General features: G+C 41.3%; 1 protein-coding gene across 6 annotated transcripts in view; it reads left to right on the top strand.

Annotated features, from left to right (window-relative positions):
• The first annotated feature begins 7,831 nt into the window (after nucleotides 1-7,831).
• The window catches only part of MARK1 (microtubule affinity regulating kinase 1), a 140,093-nt gene continuing 124,701 nt past the window's right edge, over nucleotides 7,832-23,223 (top strand). For 2 of the 6 annotated variants that reach the window (XM_070385498.1, XM_070385496.1), the window contains exon 1: nucleotides 7,916-8,234. In XM_070385498.1, coding sequence (XP_070241599.1) covers nucleotides 8,184-8,234 — 51 coding nt within the window. In that variant the 5' untranslated portion in view covers nucleotides 7,916-8,183. Of the gene's footprint in view, nucleotides 8,235-23,223 lie in introns of all 6 variants that reach the window. The other 4 variants (XM_070385500.1, XR_011467316.1, XM_070385497.1 and 1 more) reach the window with 4 other exon arrangements.

The following is a 23,223-nucleotide window of genomic DNA, read 5'->3' as shown; positions in this document are numbered from 1 at the left end:
CAGATTCCTGTCTATTATATGATTCTTGCTGAACTAAAATACTGACACTATCTGGGGCTAATAGAAAAAGGAAAAAAACGAACTACCAGTGATTGAAGATAAAGCAGTCCCTAATGATGAAATGTGGTAAACATGCTGGTGTCAAGATAATAAAGGATAACATTACAAAATGTAGATCAAATACAAGCCACCTGGTCATGAAGGCATCTTTATTATGATTTTAAAGTACCCACACTACTCGTGGAACCAGTTGAAGCCGTTTATACAAAAGCTTACTGGAGAAAGGCCAAAGTATTAAGAGAGAAAGCAATTACCTTTGGATTGAAGAAAAGATCTAACTACTGAAATTCATTACTTAAAAAAATAAATTAGACCTGGGAGCTTATGTTTGTTAAAAGCGCAAAACAACCAATGCATAGTTTCAGAAAATGTTATTTGTTTATGGAAGCCTCTGCTTTTGAACTGTGTAGACACTGAAAGTGCCTAGCCAGATGTTAACTTCCTGTGGATGGGGTCTTTTGTGTATTTTATCTACTGCTCTTTCTGAAGAGCTTGATATAGTGCCTGGCATTAGCGGGGCTCAGTATTTTTTAATGAATGAATGAATGAATGAAAGAAAAGCGAAATAACAAGTGGTGTCCATATTTAAGTAGGAAGGAAAGAAAATCATCAAAGTGTAAGTAATGTAACATTTAATATGGCAAAAACAGTTGGAAGGGATTGAGTAAATTAAGTAGAGTTTATGGAAAGAAGCTACAGAACTGATATTTTTATACTCAGAAAATAAGTATAAGAATTTAAAGGAACCATTCATCCAGTGTACTATCCATGAAGTCAGCTAATCAAATTACAGGTTGCTTAAATGGATGTTGAATTACATTATGTGTCAGTTTGTAGTTGTAAAGGCCAAGTGAAAGATGACCAAACTCTTGTTTTTGGGTGGCTACCTTAAGACTTTGAAAGATTGTTTAGCTTCCTATGTGACATTATAAAACTACAGTTTGAAAAGTACAACAGTTTGGGTGTATCCACACTTGTATGAGTCTATACATAACCAATGTCCCTTGACTTGAAGATGATGCTATTAAGGCCGATTTTCATGTTTTTTTTTTTGTTTTTTTTTTTGATGATGCTAAAGACTCTTGCATCACTCATCTCCAGTAGTCATTTCGCTCTTCCAGTTTGCACTGCCAAGTGATGCTGTGGTGCTCAGTCTGCTGTTTTTGCTTAGAAAGAGCCACCTGATCGCTGATGACTCCTCCCTGGAGTTGATTTGCCAGCTTTATTGCTTTCAGCACTCTGTCATTGTGTTATTCCACTTTTAATTTTTCAGCCTACCTTTAAGTACTTCCTCCTAAGACTTACTGTTAGTACACCTTGGTTTATGAAGATACTCATTTAAAAGACTGTTTTATTGAAATATCAGTGAGCAGCAACTCTTCTGTATGGATAAAAATGAATGATTACAGTAAAATCACAAAATAGTAAAATTAGCAGCACTGCTTTAAGCAACTGCTCTACAGGAGATAGAACAGTCTCTTTGCTACGCAATCAGTAACATTTATTTAGGAAGATATTTTGTATACTGTGTGAACTCTTGGGTATCCCTGAAGTCCCTGGTTGTAAACTTGAACCATTCTGCTGTAACATCTTTTCAATTTCCATGTAATACATGTATATCTGTGGCGGATTCATTTTGATGTTTGGCAAAACCAATACAATATTGTAAAGTTTAAAAATAAAACAAAATTAAAAAAAAAAAAAGAAACAGAAGAATGTGGAAGTTCTGGAAAATTTACAACAGGAGACAACTCAGTAAAAGTCATTTAGGAAATTGAGTATCTACTAATTTCTAGGTACTGCTGCTAGGCGTTGGGTGAAAAGTTAAATAGGACATTTTCCCCTCCTTGACTCAGCTCACAGTTGGTTGGGGGACCAGTCAGGTACACACAGCTCAAACGGACCAACAGTAGAAGACTGGGCAAGGTATAGACAGTGGGTGACACTCGGTCATGTCTGACTCATTGCGATCCCATGGACTGTAGGCTGCCAGGCTCCTCTGTCCATGGGATTCTCCAGGCAAGAATACTGGAGTGGGTTGCCATTCCCTTCTCCAGGGGATCTTCCTGACCCAGGGATCAAGCCCAAGTCTCCTGCATTGTAGGCAGATTCTTTACCATCTGAGCCACCAGGAAAGCCCAGAGATAGTGGGCCTGGGGGAGATTAATTAACTCTGTGGTATGGGGAGGAGTAAGTATGTCAGGGAAGCCTTCCAAAAGATGGTTTTTAAAATTCAACTTGAATTCCATCAGGCAGAAAAGAGGGGAGAATATTCCAAAAAGCGAGAACAGATGACAAAGGTGCAGAGGAATAAAGCAATATGCCACATGTGGGGAATTCCAAACAGTGAAATATTGCTGAGCCTAGAGTCCTTGTGCGGAGCGGAAGGAGAGTAAATGTCACCTTGACAGTAACTGTGTTTGCAATGTGCAGAGTGGCCCAACCTAAATAACAAAGACAGTTTATAAGATAAAATATATCTTTTGAGACCCTTTTCCATTTCAGTGATTCACCATTTTGAGTCGTGTTTGTTGACATGCAATAAAAACTTACTTTGTTAACCATAGGAGAGCAATCAGGATCCAGTTTATTTTATGAAAGGAACTAACCATGTTTCTCTTTAGCTGGGATAACTCTTGGGTGCTTTACAAAACCTCCCATCTTGTAGTTTCCTTGTTGTGGGTTAAATGAGAGATTGGAGACAGCTTTGTAGCCTATTGAAACAAAGTATGCCCTCAACAAACAGTTACTGATTGATTGGTCAAGTCTATCAGACACTGGATACATTTAAAGCACATGATAAAAAATGTACAGTTTTCTGAATTTGTTATAAGTTCTGCTGAATCTGTCACATTTGATAAATTGGTCATAAATGACTATTATCTGTGAACATTTGTATGAATTCACCATGTTTTTTATTTAGCTCTGTAAAAAGAATATTATAATGCTAACTGCCAGTAACTATTAGTTGAAGAATACATCCTTTGAGCAGTTCAGTGCTTGGCATGTGGTAGAGCAGCACTTAGTAAGTGTTTGTTGAGTCAAAGAACAAATTGTTAACAACTTCTAATCAAGGCCTTTGATTCTTCAGCAATTAAATCTCTTTATTCTCATTTTTTACTTTATGGAGAAATGCTGACCAATATGATTTAAGTCACATACATAATTTTATGTTTTTCAGTATCCACGTTTGAAAAAGTAAAAAGAAACAGCTGAAATTAATTTTAATAATGTATTTTATTTAACCCATGTCATATATTATGGTTTTGATATATAATCAATATAAAATCTATTAAAGTGATACCTTACACTTTTCCCCTAAGTATTTAAAAATCAGCATGCATTTTATATTCAAGCACATCTCAATCCAGATGATAAATTTTCTAAATTTATCTAAATCTGTATTTAGATTTAAGAATATCTATAGTTGCAAAGATAGATTCATTTACCCAAGTTTTACCCAACATAATTTAAAATGTTCCAATAACTGATTCAAATATCAGTTTTCAAATGATTTGAAGTGATATCAAATGAAAAAGTTAGTTCCTCAGTCACAGGAGCAACCAGTCAAGAGCTCAGTAGCTGCCTGTAGTTAGTACCTGCTGTATACAACAATGTAGTTCTAGAGAATTCTGCTCCATAGAGCTGCTGGAAGACAGTGCTCATTCAGCACATTTCAGTGTGGGTTTAGCACCTCATATATATTTTAAATTTTTCTTCTGTCTTTGCATTGTTCCAATTTTTTTCTGAAACCTGTATTATCCTAACACCTTAGAGGTTAGAAATCTCTACATTAAACATGCCCCATTTAGTTAATAATCCTAAGGAAAATTACTAAAAGCCTTAAGATATTCCTTTGGTTATTTCTTCATAGTCACTAGCACAAGAAGCTATACATGTGACACACAAAAATTTGCTTATGAGCAGTCTCACTATTAAGGACTATGGCTAAAGAGTTTTCATTCAATCAGGGTACTGCCTCATGCCATTTTAAGGAGGGGTGAGCTCACATTGTAGTATACACCTAATTTTGTAGTTGTTTTTCAGTCACTAAGTCATGACCAACTCTTTGTGACCCCATGGACTGCAGCACACCAGGCTTCTCTGTCCAACACTATCACTGGGAGTTTCCTCAAACTCATGTCCATTGAGTTAGTGATGTCATCCAACCATCTCATCCTCTGTCATCCCCTCTCCTCCTGCCTTCAGTCTTTCCCAGCATCAGGGTCTTTTCCAATGAGTCGGTTCTTTGCATCAGGTGGCCAAAATATTGGAGCTTCAGCATCAGTTCTTTCAATGAATATTCAGGACTGATTTCCTTTAGGATTGACTGGTTTGATCTCCTTGCAGTCCAAGGGACTCTCAAGAGTCTTATCCAACACCACAGTTCAAAAACATCAGTTCTATGGTGCTCAGCTTTCTTGATGGTCCAACTCTCACATCTGTACATGACTATTGGAAAAACCATAGCTTTGACTATACAGACTTTTGTCAGGAAAGTGATGTCTTTTAAAAGACACAATGACTTTTTTCTAACCCTAGTAAAGTGAAATTTATGTACCAAGCCTAAAACTGTGGGTATGAATAGGATTGTTTGAATGCCATTTTTGGATAGAATTGTTTCTAGTCTATTTTGTTAACCATAATTACGGATTGGAGTTATCCATCTAGTAACAACTGTCTTTGAAAGTAGTTCCACTGCTATACAGCCACCTTTATGGGTTGATTAAAAAAATAAGTATCCCTCATTATAGTATGTAATATTCAGTAAGTTTCAACATGTGAGCACAATGTAGCAAATATAGCTAAGGGATTTACTGAAGACTTTTAAAACAGTTTTTTAATGTAAAAAATTTTTTTATTGAAGTACAGTTGTTTACACTGTTGTGTTAATTTCTGCTGTACAATGAAGTGAATCAGCCACATATATACATATATCCCTTTCCTCTTGAACCTCCCTCTCTCCACCCCACTCACCTAGGTCATTACACAGCACCAAGCTGAGTTCCCTGCACCATACAGCACGTTCCCACTAAGCAGCACACAAGAAATGCACATATGTCCATCCCAGTCTCCCAATTCATCCTCCCACCCTTGTTCACACATCCGTTCTCCACATCTGCATCTCCATTCCTGCGCCTAGGTTCATCTGCACCATTTTCCCAGATTACACATTCATTCATTAATAAACGATATTTGTTTTTCTCTTTCTGACTTACTTCACTCTGTATGACAGACTCCAGGTCCATCCATGTCTCTATGAATGGCTCAATCTCATTCCTTTTTATGGCTGAGTAATAGTCCATTGGAAGGAAGATGTAGCATATACATACAATGGAATATTACCCAAGACTTTGAATGTGTACGTCAAAATTTTAGAAGCTATTAGGCCAGATGTATCATATCTCAGATGTATAATGACCTTATAGGGTCAGGGGAGGGCTGTTGATCTTATGACCACTGCAAGATTGGACTGTACCATATATTCCAGTTATCTTTTTTTCTGTACACCATTAACCTGGTGCATCCATGATTTTGAATAAGCCAGTTGAGTGGAATTTTGTAAAATGGGAAGAAATATGCCTGTCTGGGTCAACACACGGATAGATAACATGTGAGTGGACACTGAAAAAACAACATCCAAGCTACCAGTTCAAGGACTGATTCATAATCCAATGGGGTTGAACACACTTTCACAGATGCTTGTTTCCTCTCAGGTTAACAGGTCTATGGGGTTGCACAGAGTCGGACATGACTGAAGTGACTTAGCAGTAGCAGTAACAGGGTACTATTGCCACATAAGGTACTCTTGAGTGGCTGCATCGTGGATTGTAGCAGTGGCTGTAGTTGATCAGAAAAGTACAAGCTTCTATCTTGGCAACTTCAGTACATCTTGATGATTCAGGACCTCTGCAGAAGGACTGAGAAAGCTTGGCATTCCCAATTGTACACCATTTTTTAGTATGCAGCCTTGTAGTTCTGAAGCCTGAATTCTGTTTGAGGAATGGTGATGAACACCTAAGGGATCCTGTGACTTTTTTACTGGCTTTGTGAAATTGAGATGTGTCTACAAATAAAATGTTAAAGAAACAAATACATAGTTGATGGTCTAGAAACAAATTTATATGCTGGGTGAGATTTTTTTCCTCAGAGGACCTCCGTGCCTGGTATTTTTAAGTCTTTTGTACCATGTTTTAAGGGTCAAGTGTTAAGTTTTCAGAAACAACCTTTAATGAGTCAGGGTAAAAACCATCTGGTGCAAATGGATGAACTTCAGGAGAAAGGAGGGATTTCCCATCATCTTAAGATTCCCATTGGGTTTGAGAAAGTAGCTCAAAAAACTGGATTTATCCCCTTCTATCTCCTGCTCCTTTTATCTTCCAGTCATGAAAGAATGTGAAAAAGACATACTGGAAAGACGAGGAATAGGGAAATGGTATGGTTTTTGTCCTAGAGGCTGAGTGTGCAAAATGTAAGCTTTCAAATTAGATAGAAGCAGCATTGCTTTTTAGGGGCTAATGGGCCCTGGGTAACGCGTTACAGAGGTGGGTCTGCAGGATGTAAGACGTGGCAGGTGGGTGGCAGGGTGATAAAACCACCTGGAGGAGGTAGGACAGGACAAATCAGAGCCAGCTCTCCGCCCTCCCTAAACAAGCTCGCCTAAGTGACACTTCCTTGCGTCCCAGGAAGTGACGATCAGCCAGAGTAGACGTCCTGACTCCCGGGTCTCAGCCACTCCGGGGGTGCCGCGGTGGGCGCCTGGCGACCTCTTCCGCCGGCCGAGTTCCCTAGGAGGCCATCCTGTCCCGACACATCGGCGAGCCGTCTGGCCGGAGCCCATCGCACAGACTCCGCAGCACCGCCTCCGAGGCTGCTGGCGCTTTTAGGGGAGATTTTATGCCCTCTTCCCAACTATTAGGGTGACCCTGAACCCAACGGCTCCCGGGAGAGGGGGACCGAGAGGGCTGGGGGGAGGACAGAAACCGAGAAAGCTGGAGAACGGCGAAGGAGGCGATGAATTAAGAATAGGAGAAGTCCCGAGATAGCAGATAGGATCCAGCGTAGGATCATGCCCATTCTCCCCCCACCCCCGCAATGAAACGGACAAAAAAGGACCACTCAATTGCATCAGCGCCCTCTCACCTCCCCACCCCCTCCGCCCCGGCAAAACCCAAACACTAATCAAAAATTAAATCCACCAGAAGCTCTGAAAGACTACCGTACTCCGCGGGTGGGGGCGAGAAACAAAAATAAACACGGGGACAGACGGGCGATGGAGCGCGGAAGGAGGAGGAGGAGGCGGCCCCGCATCCCTAATGAGGGAATGAATGGAGAGGCCCCCCTCGGCTGGCGCCCGCCCACCCGGCGGCGGCCGCCAAGTGCCTCTGGGCGCAGCGTGCCGCGCCCGCCGTTCCTCGCGCAGCCGGCTCGGGCCGCACCTCCCGGTTCAGGCGCGGCGGCGGCGGCGGCGGCGGCGGCGGCGGAGACCGCGCGGGACTCTGAGTCTGGGCTGACGCGCCGGGGGCGCGGGGGCGCCGCCGCGCTGGGCCCCGGGCGCGTGGCTGCGGCTCGGCCGGGCGGCGCCGCTCACCTGAGGCGGGGCGTGGGGGCGCGGCGCGGGCGGTGCTGTCAGGGCCGCGGCTCCCGGCTCCCGGCCGCGCTCGGCGGGACGAGCCAGGCAGTGATTTGCGGCGCCGCTTCGCCTTCGGCTATGGCCCGGAGAGCCTAGCGGGGCCCGGACCCCGCCCCCCCCCTCACCGCCCCTCTCCGGCTCCCGCCCCGCCTCCCAGCCTAGGCGTCGCGTCCCGCCGGCCTCGCCGCCCGGCCCGCGCCGGGCAACCGCCCTCGCCCGGAGCCCTCCCTCGCCCCGGCCCGCGTCCCCCCGGCGGCGCCGCCGCGGGAAACGGCTCCCCCTCCTCTTCCTCCGCGTCCTCTGTCCCCCCCGTTCCCCCGCCGCGGCCGCTTGTTGCACCGCCCGCGGCCTGCGGGAGCCGCTCTCCCCGGCCCGGCCCCGGCTTCGCGCAAAGCGGCCGCAACCCCTGCCTCTCGCCCCCGGGGCCCGCAGCAAGCCCGGGCCCGGCCCGGCCCGCGAGACCCCGGCCCGACCCCGCCGCCCGCACAAAATGTCGGCCCGGACGCCATTGCCGACGGTGAACGAGCGGGACACGGAGAACGTGAGTAGCCGGAGCCTCCCCGGCAGCGGTGGGGCCGGGCGCTGCCCCCCGACCGCCGCCTCACCTTCCGCGTGGGCCGCCCGGGGTCCTCAGGGCGGCCACCCGCCGCAGGGTCTCCACCCGGAGCCCGGCGTGACCCTCGCCCCCCGGCTCAGCCCCTGTCCTCCTTTCCAGCCCCATTTCGCTGCTTTGCTCTGAAGGGTGAGGGTTGGGGGGCGCCGTCGGTGGCGCCCTCCCCGCGGAGGTGATCCTCCGGGAGAAGGATGGGGGTGATGGAGGGCAGAGAGGCACAAGGAGATGGCAGAGTGGGCATCCCGGCGGGCTTTATTTCCACTCGGCATTCCGTATTCCCCACCCGAATGTTTGCTTTATGATCACAGACGAGCCGGCCGACTGCCTCTTCTCCCCTTGCTTTTCTGGCTCTTTCGGTCCTTTGCACCCCACCCCCCTGCATTGCCCATGACTTTGCTTTTTATCACATTAGGTCCACAGTTGGGTCTTGGGCACCAAAGGGGAACGGTCGGGAATGGAAGGGACGAGAAGGGGAGTAGAGACGGGTGTGTGTGTGTGTGTGTGTGTGTGTGAGTGTGTGTTGGGGTGTGAGTTTATACTGCTGTATGATACTCTTCCATAGAAATGAGTAGAAGAATTTCACCACCCGCTTCTGTGGTCCCAGGGTGACGGCACAATGTTTAAAAGCCCAGTGAAGCCAATGGCTTTTTACTTCTCTTCCTCAAGTCAGTGGTAATAATTCAGGGCAGGTTTTACTTTAAATACCTCTCCTCCTCCTTGGAGTGTCACAAGGTGCATTTCTTTGAGGGAAGGATTTTCTGTGCCTTTGATCAAATTGCCTTCGGGAGTTTTCATCTCGCTGCCGTTGTCCCCAGTGTTTAAACTTCTGAAAACCGAAAGAACCAAATCAGTTGTATTTCCATGTTCTGAAAAGTACAATTGTGTGTGAATGCATGAGTTCCTTTGTGGCAAAGGGTTTAAAAAAAATAATTTTTTTTCTTTTGTTTGTTTAAAGCCCTCATGACCTGTAAAGAGGACCTTGGCTGATGTTTCTGACCGGTTTTGAGTACCCCTTAGAGGGGTACTAAGTTTTGGCCTGCTGTCCAATCTCTGTCAAGTCAACTCCATGACTCTCCAGCTCTTGGTTGGAGAGGCTTCATAGGGTTGGTAAAATAAAATAATGAAGGGCTTTGGCATTCTTAGACAAAAGATGCAAGAGAGAAAACATACAAACTCACCGCCAGAGTGTTGGAGGGAGGTGTATAAACAGTTTATTTAATCTTGGAGCGTAGAGGAACGCAGAAACTTGATAGAAGGGAGACGAAATTCTGGTAAGAGACTGTCGAAGATCCAGGAAATTTCAGAGTATGCTTATGTGCTGTTTAGTGTCCTGCATTTCAAATGGTAAAGATACAGTGCAAAGCTGCTGACACCGTAAATTATAACTTAGTTTACAACATAACTGTTTTTTAAAAGCCTGTTTTTAAAAATATAATTGATACATAATTTTGGTTGGGAGATTGAAGAAGATGACAGGAAAAGACCTAAAATTGGGTTAAAGCTGGTTTTAAAGCCAAGGTGGTACAGGATTTTTCTAATAGAAAATCTTCAAAAAACAGTGTCATTCAGTATGAATGAAAAGTAGGCAAATGATGACCTTTGCTTTTATGAGCAAAACACTGTGTTTTTAACCTGAGATAGGTGGAAAAATACATTGTTCTTATTTTCTTTTGGACTGTGACTAGAACAGCTTCTTCCAGAGTCTGATGTCTGCTTTATACAGACATGAGATAGCATTATACAGATATCTGTCAGGGAATAGTACAAAATGCAGCATCACATGTAAACCAGAGAAAGGGGGGAGTTCAGTTAAGCAATAGCAGTGTACTACATTTTGCTTCTGAAAGTGAATATGCTATGTAAACTCATCTGCTCTGTTTCTGGACATGGTTTTTCTAAGTTGCTTTTATGATCTTGTCCCTTGTTATTGGTTCCATTGTGCGTAACTCTACTCTCTTAGGCTGCCTTTACCCACATCCTGACTTTCTCCTGATTGCCATGGAAAGTATCTGTTGTACTATAGCTGTTAATTTATCAGCAAGTATGCACTCAGTTTTGTTTTTGAGCTACAACGGATGCGGAGGTAATATTAACATTTAAGACAAGGCCTCTCCCCTCAAGGAACTTAAGAAGGAAGGTAAATAGAGTCCCAAAGAAATAATGTACAGTAGAAAGCTGTGTGTAAATATGGCTGAATTGTTTTATAGGTGCTATAGGTTTTTAATCAGCAGGATCACCAGTGATGGCTATTGAATCACCATTCGTGTCTCTGTCTATTCTCTGGTTGGTAGTAAATGTCATTACTCATTCTTGCTTACTTCTCATCAGTGAGATAAAGCAACAAATCTACTTGTTAGCTAATATACAAATACCAGTATGGTAATCAAAATGAACATTTGTTTGTAGCTGTTTTAAGTGAAATTGACATTAAAAAAAAAAGATTGTGAAAAATTTACATTCGCGTGACTATCAAATGCTGGTAAGCCTTTTGGAATATTAAGGACATAACTAAACACCTTTTTATGATTGCTAAAAATAATTTAAACAAAATAGTTAAAGAACCTTTGAATTTTATTATCATTTGCACTTGTTATAAACATTTTAGTTATACATGAATGGATTTGGTATCTTTGGGAATATGTAGTATCTGCCTTTCACTAATATATATTGAGGGTATATAAGTAAACAATATTATATAAAAAACAATTCAGAAGACTGATGTTACAGCACTGTTAACATTAGTAGTAAATATTCTCCTCTTTACTACTCGTGTATAGTAGAATGAGAAAGAATTGCTTTTCTTTGAGAACATTCTGTGTGTTTTTTCAGAAGTATTTTCTTAGATGAAGGGTTTGTATGTGCATTGTTAATAGGCCTCAAATGGCTAAATACAATAGAACAACTGATGATTAACTTTAAAGGCAATGAATACTTCCTAGTGAAGTAGAAAACATATGTTGAGTATTGTAGAATTAATTTATGCAAACTGTGTTTGATTTTAGGTTGTAAATAAATCCACAAAGAGAATGGGTATTTGAATGGATATTTCCTTATTTTACCTCTGTTAGATTATACTTGGATAATTGCAGCATGGATATAGAGAATTTATTGCCATTACTCTTTTGTGCTTTTAAATGAAACAATTTTTTTTTTCATGTTTTAAGAAACAATTTTTCTGCACAAATTTTCTAATCAATTTTCCTGAAATATGTTTTAGGAAACACTTTTTTTTCATGTTTTAGGAAAACTAATTTTGCTGATTGCTATGGATCCAAAGTGTCCCAGCTAGCTTTCTGTTGTGAAATTTTGATCAGTACGAAGGAAATTAACTTGATTCCTTCTTGGGGTCTTGTAAAATGGACTTTGGATAAATTTATCTTGAAACTTTTAATAACAAAACTCTTGATGATGATTCTTTTCAAAAATCCGAAATTCAGTATGGTGACCGTATGGTACTACTAAGGTGGATGTCAGTAGTTTGCCTAATGGGAATAACTGTTAATTATGTGAAAAGGCAGGAGAGAAGCATGCTTTTGCCACTGTGTTGGGTTTTACCAGTACCATGTGCGTACATCACGTGTCACGGGACCTATCACATTGCCTTCTAATTGCTGATTTACTTTGTCTCCTTTGTTGTGTATCTCCAGTGCCAGCACAATGACTGGCAGTAATATATAGGAGAGCAGTCCTATAATATTCCCCGTTTGAATTTTTTCCTTTGTCATCAGAATATATTAGTAACAGTGGGAAGGGAACATACTACAAAGCCCTCAGTGAAGTGACCTGCCCAAGGTCATAACCAATCTCTGATGTCTTCTACCGTTGCTGTGCTCATGCTATTGCTTCTTCAGGTTTTTGTTTTGTTTCTGTCTCAGAGATTTTAAAAGGACATTCATGATGATATGAGATAATTAGAGGAAGAACAGGGTATGCCATGCTCATCTGATTCCTGAACCTTTGCTCAAAGAAACCTTTGTTGTCCCAAACTTTCTTTAAGAAGCCTTTTGAAATGATTGTAGCCAACATTGCTGTCTGCTGTAACTGAACATCTGTGTATGTATAGTCCATACCATTGGTTTCCAGAGTGGGTATGCAGGACCATCCATTGTGAGAAAAAAAATGTCTTTGCCTTCTATCATCTTCCTTCTGACCTCAATGCTAATATTAACTCTCCTCCTCCTCTCCCTCCCCTCCTCCTCTAAATCTTAGGTTGTTTAGAATCAGCCACATATTTTAAAATGACTGTTCCTTTGCCATTTCTTTTCCATCTCAGGTTTTCCTTTGGAGGTCATTTTCCCTTTTGTTTATAGATATCTTTTGGTGATAATTGTCATAAACTTTTTTTTAAATGTAGAAATATATTTTGCCCGTTTCTTGAAAGATAGCCTTGCTCAGTCTCCAATTCTGAGTTGCTTTCCATTGTCTACTTATCACCATTGCTTCTGTTCAGAAGTCATCTGCCAGTATGTTGGTGTCTTTTCTCTCCCTCTTTTTTTAAGATTCTCTTTTTCTTAAGTGTTATACTTTCACTACAGTGTATTTAAGTATTGATTTCTTTTCTTCCTGTTTGCATCCCCTGTCTTTGAATTCCTATTTTTTTAATTAAAAACTAGGATACTTATCAACTATTATTTTTTTTAAACATGGCCTTGCTTCTGGTCTCTTTAGAATTTTATTTTGGTACTCTGATTAGATTATGTTGGACCTTAGTTCTCCCATGTCTTAACTACTTTTTATTTTTTTAATTGAAATACAATTGATTTATAATATTGTGTTAGCTTCAGGTGTATACCAAAGTGAGTCAGTTTTATATGTATGTACATATATGACACATACACATATATATTTTCCAGATTCTTTTACATGATAGGTTATTGTTACTTGTGCTATACAGTAAGTCCTTGTTTAGCTGTTCTGTATATAGTAGTATGTATCTGTTAGTCCCAGACTCCTAATTTATCTCTCCCTTCCCCTCTTTCTCCTTTGGTAACTGTAAGTTTGTTTTCTGTGTCTGTGAATCTGTTTCTGTTTTGTAATAAGTTTGTTTATATCATTTTTTTTAGATTCCACATATAAATGATACTGTATGATACTTGTCTTTCTCTGTCTGACTTCTTCACTTGGTGTGATAATCTCTAGGTTCATCCATGTTGCTGCTGCAAATGGCATTATTTTATTCTTCTTTTATGCCTGAGTAATATTCTACCGTGCGTATATACTCCATCGTCTCTAGCCATTCATTTGTTGATTGCTGTTTAGGTTTTCTTCCATGTCTTGGCTCCTGTGAAAATTGGGCTACATGTATCTTTTTCGAATTAAAGTTTGCATCTTCTTTAGATATATACCCAAGAGTGGGATTGCTGGATCATGTGGTAACTCTATTTTTAGTTTTTTTCCTGTAATTAATCTTTAGTGAAGTATAGTTACTTTACAATGTTGTGTTATTAATAGTTTCTGCTATACAGCAAGGTAAATCAGCTATACATATATATCCCCTCTTTTTTGGATTTCCTTCCCATTTAGGTCACCACAGAGCACTGAGTAGAGTTCCCTGAGCTATATAGTAGATTCTCAGTAGTTATCAGTTTTATACATAGTGTATATATATGCACTTCCATATCCTAGCTGTTGTGAATAGTGCTGCAGTGAAAAGTGAGGTGCATGTATCTTCTCAAATTATGGTTTTCTGTGGATATATGCCCAGGAGTGGGATTGCTGGATCATCAGTCAGTCAGTTTAGTCACTTAGTCATGTCCAACTCTTTGCTACTGCATGGACCACAGCACGCCAGGCCTCCCTGTCCATTGCCAACTCCTGGAGTCCACCCAAACTCATGAAAATTGAGTCCGTGATGCCATCCAACCATCTCATCCTTCGTCATCCCCTTCTCCTCCCGCCCTCATTCTTTCCCAGCATCTGGGTCTTTTCAAGTGAGTCAGCCCTTCACATCAGGTGGCCAAAGTATTGGAGTTTCAGCTTCAACATCAGTCCTTCCAGTGAACACTCAGGACTGATTTCCCTCTGAATGGACTGGTTGGATCTCCTTGCAGTCCAAGGGACTCTCAAGAGTCTTCTCCAACACCACAGTTCAAAAGCATCAATTCTTCGGCGCTCAGCTTTCTTTACAGTCCCACTCTCACATGCATACATGACTACTGGAAAAACCATAGCCTTGACTAGATGGACCCTTGTTGACAAAGTAATGTCTCTGCTTTTTAATATGCTCTCTAGGTTGGTCATAATCCAAGGAGTAAGCATCTTTTAATTTCATGGCTGCAGTTACCATCTGCAGTGATTGGGAGCATATGATATTCTTTTTAGTTTTTTTTAAGAATCTTCATACTGTTCTCCATACTGGTTGTACCAATTTATATTCCTTTTAAATCACAGTTTCAGTTTCATTACTTGTGATTGATTTGTTCGTATTTCTGCATCTTCCTGGTTCCATCTTGGAAAGCTGTACCTTCCTAAACATTTGTTCGTCTCTTCCAGGTCCTCCATTTTGTTGGCGCGTGGTTGCCTTTAGTAGGCTCTTATGCTCCTTTGTATTCTGTGGTGTCAGATGTAGTGTCTCCTTTTTCATTTCTAATTTGATGGATTCGTGTCCTCTCCCTTTTTTTCCTCAATGAGTCTAGCTAAAAGTTTATCAGCTTTATCTTGTCAAAGAATCAGATTTTAGTTTCATGGATCTTTTCTGTTATTTTCTTTGCGTCTCATTTATTTCTACTCTTTTCTTTATGATTTCTTTCTTTCTTCTAACTCTGGGCTTTGTTCTTTCTCTAGTTGCTTTGGGTGTAAGGTTAGGTTTGTTATTTGAGATTTTTATTGTTTTCTGAGATGCTTTATTTCCTTTTGATTTCTTCAGTGATCTGTTGATTGTTTAGTAGCATATTGTTAGCCTCCGCATGTTTGTGTTGCAGTTTTTTTCCCTCATAGTTGATTTCCGGTCTCATAATGTGGTCGAAAGAGATGCTTGGTAGAATTTCAGTTTTCTTAAATTTACCGAGGCTTGTTTTGTAGCCTAACATGTGACCTGCTTTTGGTCTGTTGTGTCATTTAAGGCCAATGTTTCCTTATTGATTTTCTATCTAGATGATCTATCTATTAATGTCAGTGGGGTTTTAAAGTCCCCTAATATTACTGTGTTACGGTTGATTTCCCTTTGTGTCATTTAATATTTGCTCAAAGTATTTAGGTTCTCCTACATTGAGTGCTTATATATTTACAATGATTATATCTTCATGTTGGATAGACCCCTTGATCATTAGGTAGTGCCCTTCTTTGTCTCATAATAATCTCTATTTTAAAGTCAGTTTGTCTGGTGTAAGCATTGCTGTCCTAGCTTTCTTTAAATTTCCATTTGCATGGAATGCCTTTTTTCATCCTTTCATTTTCGTTCTGTGAGTGTCTTTATATTTGAAGTGAGTCTCTTGTAGACAGCGTGTAAACAGTTCTTGTTTTTTTTCCATTTAGCTATTCTATTTCTTTTGACTGGAACATTTAGTCCATTTAAATTTAAGACAGTTACTGATGTGTATGTTCTTCCTGCCATTTTGTCACTTGTTTTGGGTTCTTTTTATAGCTCTTTCCCCACTTTCTTTTTTTGTGTGTGTGATTTGATGACACAAAATAGATATACACATTTTGTGTATATCTATTAAAATTTTTTGGTTTGTGGTTATCATGAGGTTTTCATCTAGCTATACACACACACACCCCCATGATTGTTATAATTTGCTGGTCTCTTAATTGTAAATGCAGTTTTAAAACTCTGCCTTTGTACTCCTTCTCTCAAAGTTACTTTTTTTGATATCATAATGTATATATATATCTAGTTATTTTCTAGATTAACTCCTTATTGTGAATATAGATGGCTTTACTGCTTTCATGTTTTAAACCTCCTGCTAGCTTTGTGTGTGGATGATTTCCAACCTTTATATTTGCCTCTACTGATGAGCTTTTTCGTTTCATGATTTTCATGTTTCTAGTTGTGGCCTTTTCTTTTCTTGCCTGGAGAAATTCCTTTAACATTTGTTGTAAAAGTGGTTTGGACGTGCTAAACTCTTAGCTTTTGCTCATCTGTAAAGCTTTTAATCTCTCCATCACATCTGAACAGGAGCCTTGTTGGGTAGAGTATTTTTGGCTGTGGGCTTTTGCTTTTCATTACCTTCAATATATTGTGTCACTCCGTCCTGGCTGCAGGGTTTCTGCTGAGAAGTCAGCTGATAGCTTTATGGGAGTTCCCTCTTATATTGTTTGTTGCTTTTCCCTTGTTGCTTTTAGTACTCTTTTTCTTTAATTTTTGTCGTTTTAACTACTATGTGTCTTTGTGTGTTCCTCTTTGGGTTAATCCCCTATGAAACTCTGTGCCTTGTGGACTTGGATATATGTTTCTTTTCCAAGGCTAGCAAAGTTTTCAGCTATGCTGTTTTTGGATAAATTCTCTACCCCTTTTCTCTTCTGGGACCCCTATAATGTGAGTATTAGTGTGCTTGATGTTGTCCCAGAAGTCCCTTGAACTATCCTCATTTCTTTTCATTCTTTTTCCTTTTTTTCTCTTCAGCATCAGTGATTTCCCCTACTCTGTCTTATAGCTCGCTAATCTGCTCCTCTTATCGTTTAGTTTACTGTTGATTCTCTTTACTGTATTTTTCATTTCTGTTATCATGTTTTTCATTGCTGTTTGGTTGTTCTTTATGTTTTATAACTCTTTGTTAAAAACGTCTAACTTCTCTCTGTGCATCCATTCTTTTCTGAGTTCTCTTGGGTAGATTACTTACCTCTAATTCAGGTAGTAGTTCTTCTGGTTTTATCTTGTTCCTTTGTCAAGAGTTTTATCTCGTTCCTCTGTCACCACATTTTGCCTAAGTTATGTTTTATTTATTTATTTTTTGTATCTGGGAGGTTGGCTACATTTTTCAGTCCTGGAGAAGTGGCCTTTTGTTGAAGACTTCCTGTGCGTCCCAGGAATGAAGTCCTCATCACCGAAGCTGTGTGCTCTAGGAGTTCCTCCTGTGAGGGCTGCATGGACCCTTCTGTTGTTGTGGGCTGTATGGGCAGTCTCATAGTGTTGGTTGGCTCCCAGTCCAGTAGTTTGCTAGACCCTGCCTCGTGGAAAGGCTGCTGGCTGCAGGTTAGCGGCACTGTCGTGAAGTGGCTGTTTGTGGAATCCCTAGGTTCCCCAGAGCTTATACTGGCTCATTGCTGGACAGAGTCATAATCCAGAAGATTGTGGGGCTGTTGCTTGCCCACTGGTGGGTGAAGCCAGGTCCTGGGGTTGATGCTGGACTGCTGGCAGACAGCATTCAACCCTGGAGTCTGGTTGCAGGGCCTAGGGATCCCAGAGGTGGTGTCAGGTCACCCGTTGAGGGTCTGGTTCCTGACTGAGTTGAATATGAGGTCGGGCTGTCCTGAACTTGGCCTGCTAGTGGGCAGGGTGGTGGTCCAACTGGTCTCCGGTCAGGGTCTGGACTGCTGTGGGCAGGCTGGACCTATAGGCTATTGGATTATGGTTTTCTTACATCTAGTGTCTGTCCCCTGGTTGGTGAGGCTGCTCTAGAGGCTAAAGCAGGCCTCCTGGAAGTCAGGGGAGTTGGGATATGAGATTTTGGAGCTGATGGGTGGATCTGGGTCCTGGGCCCTCTGGTGAACAGGGCCATGTCTTGAGGTGTGCTTATAGCTGTTGTGGACTCAGGAGGTCTTTTTAGCAGTCTGTCTGCTGTTGGGTGGGGCTGTGTTCCTTGCCAGTTAGTTACTTAGAGGCCTTCCAGCACTGGTGCCTACAGGCTGTTGGGAGTGGGGGCAAGCCTTGGTACTAATGAGTTAGAGGGAGGATCTTATAATGGCACCTGCCAACACAAGCATTCATGAGGTAAAAGCCATCCCTCGTGTGAGCTGCAGCCACCCCCTGCCTCTCTAGGAGACTCTCCAAGGTCAGCAAGTAGGTCTAGTCCAGGCTTCTATCAAATAACTGCTTTTGTCCTGGGTCCTGAAGTGTGTGAAATTTTGTCTGTGCCCTTTAATGGTGAATTCTCTACTTCCCCCAGTCCTGTGTGGCTCCTGAAATTATGCCCTGCTGGCCTTCAAAGCCAAATTCTCTGGGGGCTTGTCTTCTTGGTATGAGACCTGGGGCTGGGGAGCATGATATGTGACACAGACCTCTAACTCCTATGGGAGAACTTCGGCAATGATTCTCATTTGTGAGTCACCCATCTGGGATTATGGGACTTAACTAGGTTTCAAGTCCATAGACCCTACCTGTCTTGTTGCATTTCCTTTTTTATGCCTTTAGTTGTAAATTTTCTGGTGGGTTTCTGATCTTTTTCACTGATGGTTGTTGTGCAGATCATTGTGATCTTGGTGTGTTCTTAAGATGAGTAGAGCTTAGGGTCTTTCTACTCTGCCATTTTGGCCCAGCTGAACTCATGCAGTATTATTCATTCTGTGACTAATTTAGAATAGTGTCCTCTAAGTGCATCCATGTTGTAGCATATAACAGAATTCCCTTCCTTTTTATGGTTGAAAATACTCCATTGAATGTGTATTGCACATTTTCTTTATACACTTAGATACTGATGGACATTTGGGTTATTTTCATATCTTGGCTATTGTGAGTAATTTTCCAAATTTGCTGGCATATTGAGTGCAGCAGTTTCACAGCATCATCTTTCAGGATTTGAAATAGCTCAACTGGAATTCCATCACCTCCACTAGCTTTGTTCGTAGTGATGCTTTCTAAGGCCCACTTGACTTCACATTCCAGGATGTCTGGCTCTAGGTCAGTGATCACACCATCGTGCTTATCTGGGTTGTGAAGATCTTTTTTTGTACAGTTCTGTGTATTCTTGCCATCTCTTCTTAGTGTCTTCTGCTTCTGTTAGGTCCATACCATTTCTGTCGTTTATTGAGCCCATCTTTGCATGAAATGTTCCTTTGGTATCTCTGATTTTCTTGAAGAGATCTCTAGTCTTTCCCATTCTGTTGTTTTCCTCTATTTCTTTGCATTGATCGCTGAAGAAGGCTTTCTTATCTCTTCTTGCTATTCTTTGGAACTCTGCATTCAGATGTTTATATCTTTCCTTTTCTCCTTTGCTTTTCGCTTCTCTTCTTTTCACAGCTATTTGTAAGGCCTCCCCAGACAGCCATTTTGCTTTTTTGCATTTCTTTTCCATGGGGATGGTCTTGATCCCTGTCTCCTGTACAATGTCACAAACCTCACTCCATAGTTCATCAGGCACTCTCTCTATCCGATCTAGGCCCTTAAATCTATTTCTCACTTCCACTGTATAATCATAAGGGATTTGATTTAGGTCATACCTGAATGGTCTAGTGGTTTTCCCTATTTTCTTCAATTTAAGTCTGAATTTAGCAATAAGGTGTTCATGGTCTGAGCCACAGTCAGCTCAGTTTTCATTCCAATCCCAAAGAAAGGCAATGCCAAAGAATGCTCAAACTACCGCACAATTGCACTCATCTCACATGCTAGTAAAGTAATGCTCAAAATTCTCCAAGCCAGGCTTCAGCAATATGTGAACCGTGAACTTCCTGATGTTCAAGCTGGTTTTAGAAAAGGCAGAGGAACCAGAGATCAAATTGCCAACATCCACTGGATCATGGAAAAAGCAAGAGAGTTCCAGAAAAACATCTATTTCTGCTTTATTGACTATGCCAAAGCCTTTGACTGTGTGCATCACAATAAACTGTGGAAAATTCTGGAAGAGATGGGAATACCAGACCACCTGATCTGCCTCTTGAGAAATCTGTGTGCAGGTCAGGAAGCAACAGTTAGAACTGGACATGGAACAACAGACTGGTTCCAAATAGGAAAAGGAGTTCGTCAAGGCTGTCTATTGTCACCCTGTTTATTTAACTTATATGCAGAATACATCATGAGAAACACTGGACTGGAAGAAACACAAGCTGGAATCAAGATTGCCGGGAGACATATCAATAACCTCAGATATGCAGATGACACCACCCTTATGGCAGAAAGTGAAGAGGAACTAAAAAGCCTCTTGATGAAGGTGAAAGTGGAGAATGAAAAAGTTGGCTCAAAGCTCAGCATTCAGAAAATGAAGATCATGGCATCCGGTCCCATCACTTCATGGGAAATAGATGGGGAAATAGTGTAAACAGTGTCAGACTTTATTTTGGGGGGCTCCAAAATCACTGCAGATGGTGACTGTAGCCATGAAATTAAAAGACGCTTACTCCTTGGAAAGAAAGTTATGATCAACCTAGATAGCATATGCAAAAGCAGAGACATTACTTTGCCAACAAAGGTTCGTCTAGTCAAGGCTATGGTTTTTCCTGTGGTCATGTATGGATGTGAGAGTTGGACTGTGAAGAAGGCTGAGTGCTGAAGAATTGATGCTTTTGAACTGTGGTGTTGGAGAAGACTCTTGAGAGTCCCTTGGACTGCAAGGAGATCCAACCAGTCCATTCTGAAGGAGATCAGCCCTGGGATTTCTTTGGAAGGACTGATGCTGAAGCTGAAACTCCAGTACTTTGTCCACCTCATGCGAAGAGTTGACTCATTGGAAAAGACTCTGATGCTGGGAGGGATTGGGGGCAGGAGGAGAAGGGGACAACAGAGGATGAGATGGCTGGATGGCATCACTGACTCAATGGACGTGAGTCTGAGTGAACTCCGGGAGTTGGTGATGGACAGGGAGGCCTGGCGTGGTGCGATTCATGGGGTTGCAAAGAGTCGGACAGGACTGAGCGACTGATCTGATCTGATCTGATTGTGAGTAATGCTGCAAATATCTCTTTGAGATACTGATTCCAATTATTTTGAATAAATACCTAAAAGTGAGATTGCTGGGTCATGTGGTAGTTCTATTTTTAACTTTTTGAGGCATGTCTACACTGTTCTCTGCACCATTTTACAGTCCCTCTAACAGTGCACAAGGGTTCCAGTTTCTTCACATCCTTGTCATTACTTGTTATTTTCTTTTTTTAAAGAATAAAGTTTAAAACATTGTTTATTTCTTATTTATTATTTTGCTGCTCTGAGTCTTTGTTGCTGTGTGCCACTTTCTGCAGCTGTGTAAGCAGGGGCTTCTCACTAGTGCAGTGCACAGGCTTCTCATTGTGGTGGCTTCTCTTGCTGTGGAATGTGAGCTCTAGAGCATGGGAGCTTCAGCAGTTATGGCACATGGGCTTCCCTGACCCGTGGCAAGTGGAATCTTCCCAGACCAGGGATAGAACTTGTGTTCCCTGCATTGGCAGACAGTGGCATTCCCATTGGACCACCAGGGAAGTCCTGGTATTGGTTTTTGATAAACACATTGTAACACATGAAGCGATTCCTCATTGTGGTTTTGATACGAATTTTCCTGACGGCATTTTCCTAATCCTAATCATTAGTGATGTCAAGCATCTTTTCATATACCCATTGGCTATTTATATATCTTTGGAGAAATATCTACTCAAATTAAAAAAAAAAATCACTTTTTTTTTTTTTTTTTTGCTGTGGTAACAGTTTCTGAAATATTTTGGCTGTTAACCCTTTTTCACATATATGGTTTGCAGATCTTTCCTTTCATTCCGTATGCTGCCTTTTCACTCAGTTGATTGTTTCCTTTGCTGTACAGAAGCTTCTTAATTTGATGTAGTCCCATTTACTTATTTTTGTATTTAGTAGTCCCACTTACTTATCTGTATTTACTTTTCTTGCCTAATTGCTTTGGCTAGGACTTTCAGTACAGCAGCCTTCTATATCTGCAGGTTTTGCACCTATGGGTTTAATCAGTTGTAGATTAAGAATATTTTAAAAATAAAATTACAGATTTTCATAAAGCAAAAGTTGAATTTGCTGTGCATTGAGCTATTTATGTAGTTTTTATATACATTGTGCTATTACAGTACTTAATAATAATCTAGAGATGATAAAAGTATATGGAAGAATGTGTGTAGGTCATATACAAATACTCTGCCTTTTATATAAGGGACTTGAGCATCTGGATTTTGGTAGCTGTGGAGGGAGGGGTCCTGGAAGCTGTTTCCTAAGCATACCGAGAGACAAGTGTATGGTGTTGAATATAAGAGGCAAGAGTGGGTATCCTTGCCTTATTCCTAATTTTAGAGGACTTTCACTGAGTATGATGTTAACTGTGGACTTTTCATATGTGGCTATTATTTGTTGTTATTGTTCAGTCACTCAGTCATGTCTGACTCTTGCAACCCTGTGAATGCTAGCCCTCCAGGCTCCTTTGTCTATGGGATTTTCTGGGCAAGATTACTGGGATGGGTTGCCATTTCCTCCTCCATGGGATCTTCCCAACCCAGGGACTGACCCCATGTCTCCTGCTTCGCAAGTGCATTCTTTACCCCTGAGCCACCAGGTAATGTTGAGGTAATTTTCCTGTTCCTAGAGAGTTGAGATTTTTTATCATGAAAGGAGTATGAATTTTGTCAAGTGCCTTTTCTGCATCAGTAGAGATGATCATGTGTTTTTATCCTCTGTCTTGTGTGGTGTATTACACTGATTATCATATGTTGACTCATCTTTGTATCTTGGGGATAAATCAAACTTAGTCATAGTGTATGATCTTTTAATAGGCTTTTAAATTTGATTTGCTAATATGTTGCTTAGGATTTTTGCATTTTTATTCACCAGGGTTCTTGGCCTTTAATTTCCCTTTATTGTAGTGTCTTTTTCTGGCTTTGGTGTTAGGGTAGTGCTGGTCTCATACAACGAGTTAGGAGGCATTTCCCTCTCTTCAGTTTTTGGATGAGTTTGAGAAGGATGGGTATAAGTTGTTTATATGTTTTATGGAATTCACCAAAAAAGCCATCTGGTACCAGGCTTTTCTTTGTTGGCAGGTTTTTGGTTACTGATTCAATCTCCTTTCTAGTTACCTATATCCCTAGATTTTGTTTCATTATGATTCAGTCTTGGTAGATTGTGTTT

The sequence above is a fragment of the Bos mutus genome, chromosome 16 (genome assembly GCF_027580195.1).
Source record: "Bos mutus isolate GX-2022 chromosome 16, NWIPB_WYAK_1.1, whole genome shotgun sequence".
NCBI lineage: Eukaryota > Metazoa > Chordata > Mammalia > Artiodactyla > Bovidae > Bos > Bos mutus.
Note: the sequence above shows the minus strand (reverse complement) of the source record. Positions and strands in the feature narration are given on the sequence as shown.